Source organism: Molossus molossus, unplaced genomic scaffold, assembly GCF_014108415.1.
Source record: "Molossus molossus isolate mMolMol1 unplaced genomic scaffold, mMolMol1.p scaffold_m16_p_1, whole genome shotgun sequence".
NCBI classification, from domain to species: domain Eukaryota; kingdom Metazoa; phylum Chordata; class Mammalia; order Chiroptera; family Molossidae; genus Molossus; species Molossus molossus.
In genome coordinates this window covers 602480-620220 of record NW_023425344.1, presented here as the reverse complement: position 1 = coordinate 620220, position 17741 = coordinate 602480, and the positions used below count along the sequence as shown (strand labels likewise).

The following is a 17741-nucleotide window of genomic DNA, read 5'->3' as shown; positions in this document are numbered from 1 at the left end:
GGGATGTTCAGTTCCAACCTGAGAAGAGGTCATGTACTATCATGAGCCCCTCTGCCCGGTCGCCCTCCATCGCGGTCCCCATGGCCCGCACACCCACGTGAGCGCGCAGCAGCCCATAGGCGCCCGCGGGCAACGCCCCCCCGCGGACACGCCCCCATCCGCCCCACCCAGTGTGCACGCTCTCCGTGCCCCCAGCACAGGCCCCCCTCGGGCACCGGTCTCCCCTCCAACCCCCTGCAGGAGGCGGCGGGGCGGGGCGGGGCGGAGCAGCGGCGCGCACCAGAATCGCTCCTCCGAGGTTCCCCGGGAGCTTTACTCAACCTCCTAATTATGATTCATGCGTGTGATAATAATAATTTAATAATCAGGGAGCTGCGCAAGAGGCATTAACCTCAATTAAGCTTATTACGCGGCATGACCCCCCACGTGCCCTCCCGACCCCCAGCGGGCCCCGCAGGCGCGCTCACGAGTGTGGCGTGTGCGTGCTGAGCGGGGTAACTTCCTTATTGAGCACCACTGTGTACTTGCTCTGGGCCCCCTCCCTGCCCCCTGGGGGGTTCCACCGTCTCTCAGCCCTCATACTCCCCACCCCCACTCCGTGCCTGAGCCACGCAGCTCTCTGTCACATCCCTAACCGTCCCCAAACCTCCACATCAGCTACCCCGTCCCCACCTCAACCTGGGTCAGGTTACCTACCTCCCGCTCCCCCTGGTAACCACGGAACTGGCCCCCTTGAGAGCATACCTGCCCATCTTGCTCATTCCTGCCCCCAAGCCCCCTCCCCCCAGTGCCCACCCTGTCAGAGGTGTGCCATGGACAGTCGCTGAACGAATGGCGAATGAAGGGGTGCGCCCCTCCTGGGATGGGGGTGGGAGACCACACACGCTACCTGAGTCTGTATGGATGCCCAGAAAAACAAAAACCGACACCTGTGACTTCGGGGTGGTGGGCAGTGATGGGTCATCTAAGCTCCCCCATATTCTGGCTAGATGACCTTGAGTACATTACCCATCCTCTCCAGCCTCAGTTTACTCATTTGCAAGGTAGTGAATCCCACTCTCCCCTGCCCTCTGGTCAGAAAAACCTTTGGAGCCGGGGTGTCCTCTGAAGCCTGCAACCCCGAGGGAGTCGGGTACCCAGCACCTACAGCACCCTTGGCCCTCGGTGTCCCCGCGGTTGTTCTTTGTTTCACTTTTAAGCTTAAAGAGTTTAAACCTCCCCTGGGCATCTGATTGACCCCTTGCCATGAGCCGGGCCCCGCGCTATGTAGTTTTCATCTCTGAACTCGTGCGCTTTGCGAATAAAATTCAAGCCCAGGCAGCGAAAACCTTATCAAAATCCCGTCCTGGCTTGGCCGTGGTGAATGGGCTGCTTCTGAGCTGGGGTGTAGTGTATCCCGTGCCGGGGCCGCGCCACCCTCACGGCCCTTCGCCCTCCTCCTGGGCCAGGGTGACCCAGAGTTCGGGGAAGAGGGCGAAAGACCGGGGCGCAGAGAGGACGGGTGGATGGCGGAGAGCAGAGGCTCCTGGGACTTGTGCCGCTGTCCGCGGTGCTGAAAACGGGCGCGAAGCGCTCCGCAGGGGCCGGGCGGAGCGGCGCGCGTGGCACCGTTGGCTCAGTCCCTGATCCTGAATGTGCCCCTGATATGGCCGCCCGGGGCTGGGGCCCTTGTGTTCCCAGAGCTGCGGTGCCCGTATTTCCTCTCTTCTCGGGCGTTCCAAGTGTGGGGCACCCTTTCTCGAGTAATCAGGAGAGTGCAAGGAGATGAATGAAGACTCGATAAGCAGAAAAGGTCATTTTCCAATCCCTGGGTGAGCGGAAGTGTTCATCATGGCGCAGAGGGGGTGGAGGGTGAGAAGAGGGAGCCCCTGTTCCCATTGTCCATCTCTGCCCACAGGTGCACGGGAAGACAGCCTGGTTCAGCAGCGTCACCCATCCGACTCCAGGAGCTGGAGCACTACCTTCTGGTGGAGTGGTGGTCCCTGCCTTTTCCCAGTGCTGTTTGTTTGCTGGCGGTCTGGGGTGGGCTGTGGCTTGCATAAAGCAAACATTATACAAGTGGGAATTATTTATCCATGTGCCCCTGGAGACCCCTGAACACTACTGCTCTTCCAACTTGTCCAGTAAAGCTCTCCAGATGCAAGAGAAGAAGGGAGACTGGTCCACCACCATGTACGACGAAGGCTGTGAGCTTACCATCATTTGACCCTCAAGGGGAGGTTACAGGGACCTTAGAGGTCACATGGAGTCCAACTCCCACAACTGACTGATGAAAAGTTGAGGTGGGAGTTCAGAAACACATGATGAGTTCAGTGGCAAGGGTGGTGGGTGCCTCTCCTGCTCTTGTCTCCCCAAATTCCCAAAGCCCTGGTGCCAGGGAGAGGATTAGAGGTCATGGACTGAGAGGAGTGGATGCTCAGGTCTCCCCATCCCTCTTCCTCAGACACCCCTTCTTCTGCACAATCTCGGCGCTCACCCACTCTTCCTCAGATGTCTGTGCTTGCCCCACGTTGGTTCCAGCCCTGACACCCCTCTCCCAGCCCGCCAACGACCCCATCTGGTCTTGGCTGATGTGCTGTGGGCGGGGGCTTAGCAATGAAGTGATGTCTTCTGTGCACTGGGTAGCAGAGGCATCCCATCTCAAGGCCTGATTTCACCTGTCAGTGCCCACCTGGGGCCCCACACGTGGAGCTGGTAGCTTCGCGATAACCCGATATGGCAGATGGGCAAAGACTGCACAAATGAGGGTCTAATTGACAATCAATTGTGATTAGGAGTGAAAGACATCTTTATAGCCCCAGACACTGTGGTTGATGTTGGGGGGAGTATCTGGGAGAGGAGGGGTGCTGTGCATCTGACTTGGGTTGTTCCTTAAAGAGCGGGGTGGGGTCAGGGTAGGGTAGGAGAAGATGCCATGATCTCTCTGAGCCCTGACCACACACAGCATCCCCCTAACCATGGGAAAGTGCCTGGAGACGCCCTGTGTAGCTCTGGAGGCTCCCCCCTCACACTCCACTCCCCTGCCTGCTGCACCTCCCCTTACCATGCTGAAGGGCAGGGAGGAGAGGGGAGGGGAGGACCAGAAAGGGATATCTCAGCACCTCTGAAGTCCAGGACATCAGCACTTCACCCAAGTAGCCCTGAGCCCTGAGCAGCAGCCCCCTCTGGGGAAGAGCGATCTGCCTGAGGAGCGTGTGTTTGGGGAGAACACCGTGTGGTCATATTTTAGAATGTACTATTTCATTATGTTTATTACATACCATATTTAATATGCTGTATTCTATTCACTAGGTTTTAGGGATCCTCACCACCCATGACACTACATCCGCACTACCTGAAACGTCATTTAATGTGTGTTTGTGATCGTGTCGAATGAAAATTGTACCAAGAGGGCTGATTTCTCCTCCTCGCCTGCAAGTGTCTGATATGCGTCATGGGAGGGACTGCAGACGGAGCCAGCCTACCAGGGTGTGGGGCTGTGACCACCCTGTGCACCGTGGCTACCGAGGTCCACAGGGGTGGACACGTTGTGGCTGGAGTTTGAGGAAGCACCTGAGGGCTTGTGATGCTGTGTCACACAGACCACCCAGAGCCAGGTCAGAGGTCTGCACTGGGACCTGCCTCCCAGGGTGTCCAGCAGCTCTGCACGGTGGGGTCCGGTCCGGGAGCAGAGTGGTGATTCAGGGACAGAGAAGGGTGCACAGGCCAGTGTGAAGCTGTGGGGCAGAGGGGCAGGCTGGCTGTAGGGCTGTGAGTGCCTGTGGGTCATGTGCCCCAGGTGGCGTGCCTGGGTGATCATGAATGAATTTGCGCTCGCGTGTGGTGCAGGCAGGTGAATGAGTGTGTGTGTGAGTGTGTGTGAAGGGGGTGTGCACATCTATATTCAACTCGGCTGGGGGAGGGGTGGAGAGAGCCTCAGAGTCCCTCCAGGAAGGTGGGGGCGGAAAGAAGATAATTACCTCCCTGAGATGAGAGATTATCCACCCTCCTTCCCCCAGAGGTGATTTATAATTTAAAGATAAAGAATAATCAAGTCCTGGCAAGGAAGGACACAGTGTTGTGGGTCTGATTAGAATCTCGGGATGGACCAGCACGCGGGGGCGGGGACGGGCTGGGGGAGGGGAGGCCTGGCCTTCCCCAGTCCCAGCCTCCCTGAGGCCCAGCATGTCCGAGCTTCACCCAAATTACAGCTGATCGGTCCCCCATTATTTCTCCCAACTTTTAATTTCTGCTTCCAAAGGATCATTGCCCGCGGTAATTGCAAAGGACCCGTCCTTGTGCACAGAGCAGGCTCCGGGGACCGCAATGTGAGGCGGCGCGCACACCGCTTGTGCACAGGCCCGCGCACATGCACACCCGTCACACACGCTCTAGACACTCGTACGAGACTCCCACCTGGGTCCCACCGGTGGCCGGTGCGCTCGTGGACCTGAGCAGGGATGAAGGGAGGAGGGGCCGGCAGAGGAGCCGCGGTCCCCGGAGGGCGAGGGGCCTTTGGTGCGACCCAGGCCGCTGTAGATAAATGTGCACAAATACAGACCCGGACCGAGGGCGTCCAGTTTCTCCGGGCCTGGGGCAGGGAGTTTGCCGTAATGTTTCCCCTTACTTGAAGGGCACGGATTTTTGTGCAGGTCGTCTGCCCTGGGTACTATTCTTCGGTCCTGATTTTGGGGGTGGGGCGGGGGTGGAAGGGCTATCCAGCCCTCCTCATTTTCGATTCCGCTTCCAAAGAGCGACCCCGGGGGCCGCCGGCCCCGCCCCTTGCGGAGATACCAGGCAGAGCTAAGGGGGCGGGCGCGGGAGGAGACAGAGGGGCGAAGACCCTGGGCAAGGGAGACCCCGAGACGCAAGAGGAGACCCGAGCGGAGCGACCAAGAGAGGGGAGACCGAGCTCTTATGGATCTCTGGGAGGGGGCTGAAGATGCGGCGAAGACGGTGAGAGTAGGCCCGCGAGGACCCCACTCCCTGCCCCAGCCGCTGAGGGGCGCCAGACCCTCCGGAGCCCACAGAGCGCCCTGGCCCCGCGCGCCCCGCGCTGGGATATCCCAGGCAACTCCGAGCGCTCGCCCAACCGCGCCCCAGGGCCTCCCAGCTCCTGCGCCGCCGATTGATCCCGCAATTATTTAAAAGGCGGCTGTCTCCTCCCCCAAAGCCCAGGAGGCGGGTGCGCCGTTTCCGGACGAGCGGAGGCGCAGCGACACGCTGCTGACCGCGACAGCCGCTCGCGGACTGCACTCCTGCTCCAAGCTGCGCGTCTGTCGGTCGGGCCGGGACTCGGTCCGTGTGTCCCGCGCGAGGCCCGCCTCCTCTGCCCCAGACCGTTCGCAGCCAATTAGGCGCGCGCGCTAACGAGGGCGGTGGAGCCCCACGGCCGCCTGCGGGCGCACGTGTGTGCGGCGTGTGGGCGCGTGGGCGCCGCCGGTGGGGCCGCCATAAATGCGCGGGCCGGGCGCGGCGGGCGCCTGAGGCGGCGGCGGCGGCGGCAGCGCCAGCGCCAGGCAGCACCGGCCGAGCGCGGGGCGCGGCGCGGACAGCGAGCTGAGCTGCGGCCGCCTGCGCGAGATCGTGCGGCGGGCACGGGCCGCCGGAGATGGGAGCCCAGTAGCCGGCGTGTCCCGAGCGGCCGGATTGGCGGGAGGCCGGCATGAGCGCGAGCGGCCCGGCGGCTCCCGGGGACGGCCCCGCGCTGCCGCCGCCGCCTCCCGGCCCCGGCCCCGGCCCAGGGTCCGCACCGCCTGCGCCCGCCGCCGCCGCCCGGGACGCCATGGACGGGCGCGCCGAGCTCCCTGCTTTCCCCCGGGCCGGAGCCCCGCCGCTAGCTGCCAGCGACACGGTGCCCGTGGCGCCCGAGGGGGCTGGGGCAGCCCGCCCTGGGCCACCGCCTCGCCCCACTTCCTTCTCGGTGCTGGACATCCTGGACCCCAACAAGTTCAACAGCAGAAGACGCCGCTGTGTCCTGCTGGGCCCCGTGGCGCCTGCCGCGTGCGCTCCAGCCCCGTGCGCCCCTGTCCCCGCCGCCCCGGGGCGCCCGCCGCGCGCAGAGGAGCAGGAGCGCCGCGCCCTCGCCGCCGCCGGAGGAGCTGCAGCCGCCACCGGAGCTGAGCCGCCGCGTGAGTAGGACACCAACGGCGCCGGGTCGCGGGGGCAGGGGGACGGGCAGTGCTAAGCGATTAAGCTCCAGAGACACCCGCGGCGAGCCTGGCGGGCCGGGAGCCAAGGCCCGGTGGAAAGTTCGCAGCGCGCGGGGCCCGCACTAGCCCTCCTTCGGCCTCCGTCCGACCCGGACTCCGGGGCCCGCACCGAACCGCGCCTCCGGATGGCTCTGCTGGGCCAGGCCCAGAGCTCCGGGGCTGCAAGGCGGCCCGGGTTTGGCCACCGCGCGTCTCCAGCATTGGAGGGTCGTTGGTGCCGGAGGAGAGGACGTGCGCCGCGGCTGGCCCGTGACCTCCCCATCCTCACCGCGGCCGCCCAAGGCCTTCTTCCCTTTTTTTTTTTTCCTTTTTTTTTTTTTTTTGGTGACAAATCAGACTAATTGTGACAAAACGCTGGTTATCTCTGGAAAAACAATTAAATCCCTTCGATTACAGTTAAGGGGAAATGTGCTTAGCGCGGAAAGCGGCCGGTAATGGGGCGGCCCGGGCCCCAGCCGGTCGATATCCCATTACGGCAGCATGCATATCTCTTTCAAGCACCTTGCAAACGCCCCCCCAAACATCTAAATTATAGGGTCAAAATTCGGATAATTACTCGATTAAAACCTATTACACTTATTAGGGGCCGCTATTGATCGAGAATTGCATTCGACCGGCTCCTGATTGCTTTTGGTGCCCCTCCCCAGGCCCTTCCTCCTTCCAACTTCCCGGCCCCTCTGCTCACAGGGACGGGAGCCTAGGGAGGGCAGGACTGGGGTGGTTGTCTTGGGGCAAGGGGTCCTGGGGCACCTGCACTGGGCTTCCTCCAGGTGGGGCTGGGATGGAGGAGCGGCTTAGGCTGGCTGGAGGGGACCCTGCTTGCTTTCTGTCTGGCTGGGGTTCTGGGGTCTCCACGCAGAGCCTCCACATCGCAGGAAAGGCCCAGTCTCTTTCTGGTTCAGGGAGGGAACTGGGTCAGGCCCCCTTCCTTCTCAGCCTACCCCTGGACAGGGCAAGGGCTGGATGGCAAGGTGTTTCAGGGTCCCCTCCTGCTGCTAAAGGGTGTGGGTGGTGGGCCAGGGCATCTGCTCCGCTGGCTCTGCAGTTACCCGAAGGAATCTGCCAGGGCTGAATTTGTGGTTTATTCCCCAGTTTCTTGGTGCCAACCCAATGCCACAGCAGGACCTCGGTGCAGAACTGAGTGGCATTGTGTAGGGCACCTGCCCCGGCTTCTCTCATGGTAGTAGGACCTCTTGTGGGGGTGGGAGCTACAGAGACCGCCCCCCACCCAGGGAATACTTTCTTGAAATTTCTGAGACTCAAACTGCAGCCACTGCGGGGACTCTGCTTGGAGGATCCCCGCTGCGGCTCAGACTGGGCCTCTGGTGAGTCCCACCCTGCTGGGACCCCCACCGCCCAGGCCAGGATTCCAGCGGAGGAGCCGAGGGGGCCAAGTTCCAGGGCGGGAGGCTTGAGGTAGAGATGGGGCCTGGGCAGCCAGTTTTGGTCTCCAGAAGTCCCCTCCCTGTGGCCTGTTCCAACCCACCCCAGGCCGCTGCCCCCGAAGCTTTTAAATGCCGGGAAATTGGCTGGCCCCGCGCCTTGCGTAATTGAAGGATAATATACGCCAAAATAAATTAAATGGCCCTTAACTAGTTTGTACATTACACAAAATGAGTTTAATGAAGTTTGTATCTGTCCCACGGATCGATCTGATCTTCCACTCCCGCGGAAACTCCGCGGTCCCGCTCGGGCAAAGGCGCAGGGCCCCGGGAAGGCGCGAGGAGCGCTGGCGGGGTGAGAAGAAGCGCAAGGCTAAGAAAAAAAGAGGAGGCGAATAAACGAAGAGAAGCAACGAAATGGGAATGGGGAGTCATCGGGGGGACAGCTGGGATGGCCGGAGGGACGGGCGAACAGGGGAGGAAGGCGGGAGTCCTAACTGTTCTGTTCTCCTTCCCCGGCCCGGCCCGTCTCCGCCCGCAGACACCGGCGACCCCTACCAGGCGGACGAGGCCGAGGCCAACGGCTACAGCAGCGGCGGTGGCCGCAGCCCAAGCGCGGACAGCGGGGACGAGGCACCCGACGACGACGACGACGACGAGGAAGAGGCGCCCGAGGCGGGGGCGGCGCACGGCGCGGAGGAGGCGCGAGGAGGCAGCGGCGGCGGCCTCGCGGCCCGCGGGTCGGGCTGCCCGGGCATGGCTGAGGCCGAGGCGGCACCCGGCACGGTCGACGAGGCTGCGGCGCCCGGCCCCCACGGGAACTCGCCCGGAGCCCCGGGCCCGCCGGGGACCTCGGCGGCGGCGGCGGCTCCGGGGGGCGCCGGGACGGCCCCGCAGGGCGCGGCGGTGGCCACCAAGCCCAAGCGCAAGCGCACCGGCTCCGACTCCAAGTCCGGGAAGCCGCGGCGCGCGCGCACCGCCTTCACCTACGAGCAGCTCGTGGCGTTGGAAAACAAGTTCAAGGCGACGCGCTACCTGTCGGTGTGCGAGCGCCTCAACCTGGCGCTGTCGCTGAGCCTCACCGAGACGCAGGTGAAGATCTGGTTCCAGAATCGCCGCACCAAGTGGAAGAAGCAGAACCCGGGCGCCGACACGAGCGCCCCGACCGGCGGCGGTGGGGGACCGGGGCCAGGCGCAGGGCCGGGCGCGGGGCTGCCCGGCGGCCTCAGCCCGCTCAGCCCGTCGCCACCCATGGGCGCGCCACTCGCCATGCACGGCGCGGCGGGGTACCCGGCGCACGGCCCCGGCGGCCTGGTGTGCGCCGCGCAGCTGCCCTTCCTGTCGAGCCCGGCCGTGCTGTCGCCCTTCGTGCTGGGCTCGCAGACCTACGGCGCGCCCGCCTTCTACGCGCCTCACCTCTGAGCGGGGCCGGGAGGCCCATTTGTAAGGCGCAGTCGCTGACTCTGTATAGCCGGTTGCTACGGAAGAGTTTTAAATTTATAAATGACTGTCTGCGTTGGGGCCGGGCTCGGCCACTTGGAAGCACTTTGCCGAACTTTATTCAATCAATAAACCTAAGGAGGCCGCGCCCGCGTCCCTCAGACTCCCGCGCCGCCGCGCACGGTCCTCCTCGATGCTCTTCTATGCCCGCGGGGCGTGCTCTCGGGCTCGGGGCTCGTGCCCCAGATTCCCCGCGGCCCGGCGTCCCACACCAAACCCGCCCAGTCCCACGCCGTGCGCTTGGGTTGGGCGCAGAGGTTCCCCCGCTGTGGGAGCTGGAGCTCCTGTCCAAGACCCCCTCCATCCGCCCCGACCCTCCGCAGCCCAGGGGGTGTCCCCTTTCGGCCTCCCGTAGCCTCAGGGAACTCTTGGGAGTGAGAGGGGGTGCCCAGGGGGACAGAACCAGCGCAGGACCTCAGCGCTCTCCCCTTCGCTGCTTCACTCTGAGGACCAGGCCAGAGCGGGGCGTCTGGGCGCGGCGGCCTGCTGGCCCGCAGGGGAGCTCCTAGCAAAGGAAAGCTAGGGCTCGCTGGGGGGGAAGCCACCTGCCCAAGAGCCCCCCCTCCCAGCCGGACTTCAGGTCTACCGGTAGGAGTCCAGGGCTCCGGTGCGGCCACCAGTGCAGGGAGGTGCCCATGCAGATCCTTCAGCCCTGGGCCAGGTGGCTTCTGGACTTGGGCACCGCTGCTCGGTGAGGAGAGGTCCCCACGGCAGCACTGCCCGGACTCGGAGGGACTCAGCGGGGTGGGGTGTGTGCCTCCGCCGTCGTGTGGCCTGAAGCCTGCACCAGCGGAGAGTGTCCTCCAGGTGTCCCTGCGCTAGTCAGCCTGGTGCACCGCTGCTGCAGGGTGCGGGCGGTGGTTGCCTAGCGAGAGTGCCCTGTGGGGTGTGGTGGCCGGTGGAAGAGAGCCCCGCTCCTTGGCCTTCCTGTCGCCAGTGGGCAAAGGGCAGATGAGAGGCAGCCCTGGCCCATCATCCGGTGGCAGAGGCAACTGGGACTACCCTGCACGGTGCTGTTACTCCCACCCACCGCCACTGGCCGCCCTCAGCCTTCAGCCCCCACCCCCACCTGGCGCCTGCGCCGGCGGACAGAAAGGTCCGGAGTTCCTAGGCCGACCTCCTGCGCCCTGGAGCTCAGCACCAGACTGGGTTACAGGAGAGGGTGCAGGTCAGCACATCCCTGGCCTCACACTGAGACCTGGGCCTCCGGGGTACAGACAGCGGACGGAGGAGTCCCAGAGGATCTTGGTCTCATACACAAGCCTTACTGTGTCCTTAGCCTGAGTGGGGTGCAAGGGGTGCAGAGCAGAAGCCACTACTTCTACTTCTGGAAGCTGGACGGAGAGGCCAGAAAAGGTGCACCCACTGGGACCTGGAAGGAGCCGGTCTGTTTCCCAAGGATCCTCTCCCTCCCATGCTGAGCTCAGACGGGCAGACAGAAGGGGATCCCAGCCCCCGCATCTGGGTGGTGCTCAGATCTCAGCCGACCAGCACTGCCCACGTCTGCCTGCTGCACTTGAACCCACTCCCACCAGCCTGGTCCGTCAACGTCCTCCACCAGAGAAGTCGAGGGGGGGGGAGGCACCCCAGCTCTGGTCTTCTCCCTCTGCCCTTCACCCATCAAGGCCTGCTGATCTTCAGGGTCACCCGAAATACAGCAGCCACACCTGTGGACACTGCGCCCTCAACCCCAGCTGTGGAACGGGTGCAGGGAGGCTTGGAGGCCATGAAGCCAGGAACACAATGCCTACCCCTGCCCTCGACTCCACCTCCAGGCTCTCTGACTCAGCCCTGACTGAGATGGTGCCACACTAGGCCCTGTGCAGGTCCTGCTGCAGGAGTTGGGGCCCTGCAGTCTCTTTGGTGCGCACCTGGTGTGTGCCAGGTTCTTGCAGTGACAGACCTGTACCAGCACGTTGAAGTCTCCCGGCAACCCCATGGGTCCTGAGCTGTGGTTACCTACCCATTACGGGGGAGGATACTGAGGCATGGGAGTTTATGGGGCTGCTGGCAGCGACCCCCACCCTGGCCCCACCTGAGTGCCCACTCCTTCCTGGAGGAGCCCAGGTGAGGCCTGGCTCCAGCCCAGCTGTCCAGCTCTCTCCCGCATTGGTTCCTGGAATCTGCGTGAGCCTGGGGAGCATGGTGGAGCAGGCCTCTGGCTGCTCCCCTGGGACCCCGGCTGGCCCCCCTCTTGCTCCCACTAGGCTTGGGCCCCTCTGCCTGCCCAGTTCCCAGGGCCAGAGCTGGAGGCAGAGGTGAGAGGGGACCTTGCTGGCCCTTATCCCTGTTCCCCTCCCCACATGTTGGTGGCTGTCTGGAGGGGCTGTCACAGCTCAGGATCTGAGTGTCCTGGCCCAGACAGCCTCCACCCCATCCCCAAACTGCAGCACCAGCATGGAAGGAGCCCGTCAGTAAGCAGGCAGGGCCCAGACAGGGCCCCTGGGGTCCCTGCCCACAGCCCACTGCCAGGCCCCTGTGGCCGGTGCTGTTAGGAGCTGTGGCTGCTGGAAGGAGAAGATGGAAATGAGCAGAGTTGAAAGGAGGTTATTTTCTCTCGAGAGGTAATTCTGGTCATTGGTGGCCCTGGACGACTGGGACACACCTTCAGAGTCCCCGGGCCCAGGTGTGTCCAGCTATAGAATCCCTGGCTGGGCCCTCATCCCCACGCACCCACATGGAAGACGAGACTCCGGCCGTCACATGCCCATCCCCGCCAGCACACAGGAGGGGAGAAGGGCCGGCCGTTCCCTCTCAGGGAGCTAGCTCTCCAGGTGACACAGCTGCTCACCTCTCCTGGCCAGCGCGGGGCCACTAGCCTGTTGAGCCTGGAAGGTGCAGCCTTTCAGCGGGTGAAGCGTCACTCCTGGTGGGAAGGGGAGCGTGCACGGGGGCTGCCAGCAGCCCTGCCCACCGCCCTGCCCGCCCGTCAGAAGCCCCCTTACTGCCAGGGCACCTTAGGGGCAGGCACACCCTCAGGTGGGAACTCTCACTTGGCCAGCAGCCTGCTCCCCTACCCCTCTCTATGACCCCCTCTGCCCCCACACACCCTCCATGCCCATCCCCCTGCTGAGCTGTCAGCCCCCAAACCTGCTCCAGGCCCCTGCTCAGCCCCCCAGTCACCCACAGAGCTGTCTGTACTGGCTCCCTCCTCCTCCTCCATACCTTGGGAAACCAGGGTCCTAGACCCCTCTGCCCAGCCCAGTGCAGGGTCCCCAGGTCTCCATCCTGAATCACTGAGGTTCACGTGCCCCCAGGGAGTATAATGGGAGAGGCTCCTGAGAAGGTGGTGCTCAGGGAGGGCCCCTGGGGCAGGAGCGAGGGGCTGGGGGAGTGGGCAGGCAGGCCATTCTCAGGGATGCGGGGTCACAAGAGGACACCCAGGTCCACAGGGGCTGCCCCACCCGCCCCAGCCCTGCGTGCTGGCCCTGGAAGCACTGTGCTCACCATCCTCGCTCAGGGCAGGCGCTGGGACAGCCGGGCTGAGCCAGGTGGGTGGGCAGGGAGGAGCAGCTGGGGACAGGGCGCCCTCCAGCTGCCAGCGCTCGCCTAGGTGCTGCCAGCCTCTCCAGGTAAGGGGGCGTCTCCCATAGGTGGGCTCATGCCTCTTGCACCAAACTCACCTACTGGTCAGGCTGTCCCAAGTCCCCCTGTCCCTCCCTGACTCATGGGGACCCAGACCACACTGTGTCAAGTACAGATGGGAGGGAGGGGCCCTGAGGGCACCGAGGGAAGGGGTGCAGCCTTCTCCACTTCCCCTGTGGCCCAGCACCCACTGGACACCCTGGTCTCAGCATGGTGGGACCCACCCGGACCCGCCAGCCAGAAACACACGGACTCACAGGTTTGTCTTTCAATAAATACGCACGGAGACTCAATAAAAGGGCAACAGTAACAAATTAGTCCTGAACTGAATTTTATAGAAAATCTCCTCCATCTCACTAGTGCTCTGACTGCACCTCTAGACGGACAGAGGTCTGCAGCACAGGAACATGTCGCACCCCAGGAACTGGCAGTGTGGTCACGTGGACAGCAAACAGGCCGTGGCACAGGAGTCCAGAGCCAGGACCACCATACGGGCCTCAACACACATTCAAGGTGCGTCTCAGACCTGCACGGCGTGAGCTCACTCATCAATAGGGAGCAAGCCCACTGAAATTTAAAATTGTATTTCCTAGGTCATATTTTATGTTAACATAAATGAGATGTACACAGCAATTTAAATGTAAAGATGAACCCATAAAAATACAAAAGAAACCATGGAATAATTTTTATATAATCTTGAGTGGGGAAGAAGCACAAACCTCAGAAGTCATGAAAGATGGATTAAATTCAACTACATATAAAATCCAAAGCAGAAAAACAACACATGCAAAATCAGAAGACAAACGGGAAATATTTGCAATGTGCCACATGGAGCTAGTTTTCCTTCTTTTAAAAAAAAATTTTTTTTTATCCTCACTCGAGGACATTTTTGCATTTATCTTCAGATAGAGCGGAAAGGAGAAAGGGGGAAAGAAAGAGAAAGATTGATGTGAGAGAGAAACATCGAGTGGCTGCCACCTATACGACCCCAACCAGGGCGGGACAAACTGCAACCGAGGTACATGCCCTTAGCGGGAACCGAACCTGGGCCTCTCTGGTCTGTGGGCCGATGCTCTAACCGCTGAGCCAAACTGGCCAGGGCAGAGCTAGTTTTCTTAATGATCAAGAGCTCCTACAATTTAATAAGAAATAAATGAATAAGCCAATAGAAAATGAGCAAAGGATCGGAACGTACAATTTACAGAAGGGGATACCAATTAAACCAGGAGATGCGCTTTTCCACTTGGCGTGGCGGCGATGGAAGGCCGTGGACGGGGTGGGGTCAGCGCTGCCCGCTGCTGTGGAAAAGTGACTGCCCGCTCCAAGCAGCAGCTCCACAGCTTCCGCCCTGCCTGCGCTGCGCAGACCCCTGACTCAGCAACTCCCCTGCCAGGAACCGAGCCCAGGGAAACCTGCAGGGGGGGAGACGCATGCACACCTGCTGCAGGACCGTGGAAACAGGAGGCAGAGCCTCCTGCCCAGCACCGACCCCGCTCTGCAGCCACAAAGCTCCTCCAGAGGGCAGAGGAAGACCTCAGAAACCCACTCTCCTGTAACAGCAAGAAAAACTTGACGATGTCAACTTTGCCAAAACTCGGAATTAACCCAAGACTCATAACAATCCAAGGAATGCTTACCCAAGAAAAACAGCGAGTCTCAGGAAGTGGGCTCTGGGGCTCCCATGTGCACCATCCCCACTCCCTCCACCAGCTCCTTTGGGAGCTCGACAGCCAACAGCCTCACTGCCACTGGAAGGGAGACCAGGTCTGGGCTCTCCCAAAGCCTCACCCTGACAGCTGTTGCTGTAGGACTTGTCTAGCTGCTGCCTGGAGAACTCTCACGAGCTTGTCCCTGTCTGGCTCGATGTGAGTGGCTCAGGGTGGTATGTCGGAGATGGTCAGCACGGTGTTGGAGGACGCAGCTGCCTGGTGGCACCAGCTGGGGCAAACAGAGGCTGGCCACAATCTCAAAAGCCCTGAGAAGACCCTAAGCTCTTACCTCTGGCTGACCTTGAAGCTCTACACAAGCAGGAAGGGGAGCTAAGGCCAAATTGGAACTGCATGGCTGAGTGTTGAAGGTGCACCCCCATCCCCAAAAACACAGCTTGTGGGGTCAAAGCATGTAAGGAAATCTTTGTTCATCATTCGCTGGTCACCAAGCTAACCCAGCAGAGACTTCAGTGGCCAAGCATGGCCAAGAACACAGATTTTACAGAGTCCATCAGACAATGAACAAACAAACAGCAACAACAAATTCTAGGAAGAGGTAGGTCTGATTTCCTGAGTTGCTACATCATATTATTTAAAATGTCCAATTTTCAATCTCAAGAAAATCATGAGACACATGAAGAAACAGGAAAGTATGTTCCACACACAGGCAAACAAGGAGTCAACAGAAACTGCCCCTGACTAGGCCTGGCTGTTGAACTTACTAGACAAAGACTTTAACTGACCTACTCTAAGTATGTTCAAAGAACTAAAGAGAACCACATGTAAAGAATTAGAATATGAGAACAATGTCTCACCAAATACAGAGTGTCAGTAACGAGAAGAAATTACAGAAGATATCCAAGTGGACATTCTGGAGCTGAGAAGTACAAGGCCTGAGAGGAAGAGTCCCTAGAGGCCCATCAGACCTGAGTCAGCAAAAGGAAGAGTCTGGGCCTTGAAGACAGGTCATTAGGTCCAGTCTGAGGAGCAGAAGGAAGGATGAAGAAAAATGAATAGGGTCTCAGAGACGAGTGGACACCACTGACCAAACCGACGCACACACAATGGCAGTCCAAGGGAAGGAGACGGGCAGGAAGCCTCCTTCAAGAAATAAGGGCCAAAAACCCTCCAGAGTCCACATCCAAGAAGCTCACTGACTGACAAGCAGTCACACAAACAGACCCCTGGATGCCTCCCAGTGAAACCATCAAACGACCGGCAGGTCTTGGAAAAAAGACTTAATAAGAATTCTATATCCAGCAAAACTGTTCTTTAAAAATGAAGGACAAATGAAGACAGTCCCAGACAAACAAAAATGGAGAGAATTCTCTGCTAGCAGACCTTCCCTACAAGAAATAGAAAGAGCATCTCTCAGGCCAAAGTAGAAGATACTACAGTCAGGTCCCACAAAGAAATAAAGAGCACTGATAAAGGCAACCACATAGTCAGATAAAAAATAGTATACATGTATTTCTGTTTGTAAATCTTTTCTTTCCCTCTCTGATTTAAAAGACAACTGCATAAAGCAATAATTACAAAACGATGCCGATGGCTCACAATCTACAAAGACGTGTTTTATACGAAACACCACCGAGGATCTGGGAGGGAACAGAGCTACCTCGGAACCAAGTTGGTGCATTACTGAAATGCACTTGGTATTAATTCAAACCAGATTGTATTACAAATATCTACTTAACACAGAAGAAAAAAGTAACAGAGGGAGAAAGAGAAAAACAAGACATGTAGAAAACAAATAGAAAAATGGCAGACATAAATCTTACCTTATCAGTACATTAAGGGTAAGTGGATTAAACACACCACTCAAGCAGCAGAGATTGGCAGAACAGATTAAAAACATGATCAACTATATGCTGCCTACAAGAAACTCCTTAGATTCAGAGATGAAATGAGAAGCAAAAGGATGGAAAAGGGTGCACCATGCAAACAACTAAGACTATACTGACATCAGACAGAAGACACTTGAAGACAAAAGCTGTTGGGAGACAAGAGGCCACGTTAGGAGGCGGCCACCAGGAAGAGATGATAAGTGTGAACAGACAGGCAGCCCTGGCCAGTGTGGCTCCATGGTTAGAGCACTGGCCTGCACACTCAAGAGTCTCGGGTTCGATTTTCGGTCAAGGGCACGTACCTGGGTTGCAGGTTCGGTCCCTGGGCCCGGTCAGGTCATGCGGGAGGCAATCAATCGATGTGTCTCTCTCACACTGATGTTTCTCGCTCTCTCTTTCCCTCCCTTCCACTCTCTCTAAAAATTAATGAAAAAAAATCCTCGGGTGAGAATTAACAACAAACAAAAAACTGTACACAGGCAGACCTTGTTTTATCACACTTCACAGACGTGTACTTTGCAAACTGAAGGCAAGACCCTCCCCCAATAAAAAGATGACACCTCGCGCCCTGGCCAGTTTGGCTCAGCGGTTAGAGCGTTGGCCTGCGGTCCGGAGAGACCCGGGTTCGGTTCCCGCTAGGGGCACGTACTTCGGTTGCAGTTTGTCCCCAGCCCTGGTTGGTCGTGCGGGTGGCAGCCACTCGATGTGTCCCTTCACGTCAAGGTTTCTCTCTCTCTCCCTTCCTCTTTCTCCCTCCCACTCTATCTGTACAAAAAATGGAAAAATATCCTCGGGTGAGGATAAAAAAAAAAAAAAAGATAACTTGCTTCACTGTGGTGGTCTGGACTAAGCTGCGGCGGTGCGGAAGCGTGTCTGCACACACCAACAGCAAAGCCCAGGATATAGGAAGCAAAGCCTAACAGAAACGAAGGGAGAAACAGACAACTTGAAATAGGAGCTGGGGGCCCGGCTGGTGTGCCCAGTGGTTAGAGCATTGTTCGTGCATGGAAGGGTCATGGGATCAACTCCCGGCAGGGCACATACCCAGGCTGCACGTTCAATCCCACCAATTTTTCTCTCTCCCTCTCCTTCCCTTCTCTCTAGAATCAATGACAAACATCCTCAGGGGAGGGTTAACAACAGTAACAATACAGCTGAGATGTCAACACCCCACTTTCCATCATGGATATGACAACGGAGCTGAAGAGCATGAAGACAGAGGAGACCTCCCCCTGCTGACCACCTGGCCCGCAGACACCTCGCTCAAGTGCGGTCTCCAGGACAAACGTCCGTTAGGCCACAAAGAAGTCTCGTGTTTCGAAGGGCTGAAGGCATCCAGAACGTGTCCTTTGGCTCATGGGGTGAATCTGAAATCAAACGACAGAAAAATTTGGGAAATCCCCAACTATGTGGAATTTAAGCAACAAACCCCGAAATGACCAGTGAGTAAAAGAAGTCACCAGAGAAGTTAGAAAATCCGGAGACGACAGAGACGAAGCACCATGCGCAGCTGCAGGCTCGGGGGGC

General features: G+C 59.6%; 1 protein-coding gene across 1 annotated transcript; it reads left to right on the top strand.

The window, feature by feature from the left end:
• The first annotated feature begins 5644 nt into the window (after positions 1-5644).
• On the top strand, positions 5645-8995 carry NKX1-1 (NK1 homeobox 1). The gene is made up of 2 exons (XM_036247710.1): positions 5645-6110; positions 8115-8995. Exons 1-2 carry the CDS (start codon positions 5645-5647, stop codon positions 8993-8995), a joined length of 1347 nt encoding a protein of 448 aa, XP_036103603.1.
• Positions 8996-17741: the final 8746 nt, after the last annotated feature.

Coding starts and splice junctions, on each gene's coding strand:
- NKX1-1 (XM_036247710.1), top strand. CDS start 5,645: ATGAGCGCGAGCGGCCCGGCGGCTCCCGGGGACGGCCCCGCGCTGCCG. Junction 6,111..8,114: donor CACCGGAGCTGAGCCGCCGC/GTGAGTAGGACA, acceptor CTCCGCCCGCAG/ACACCGGCGACCCCTACCAG.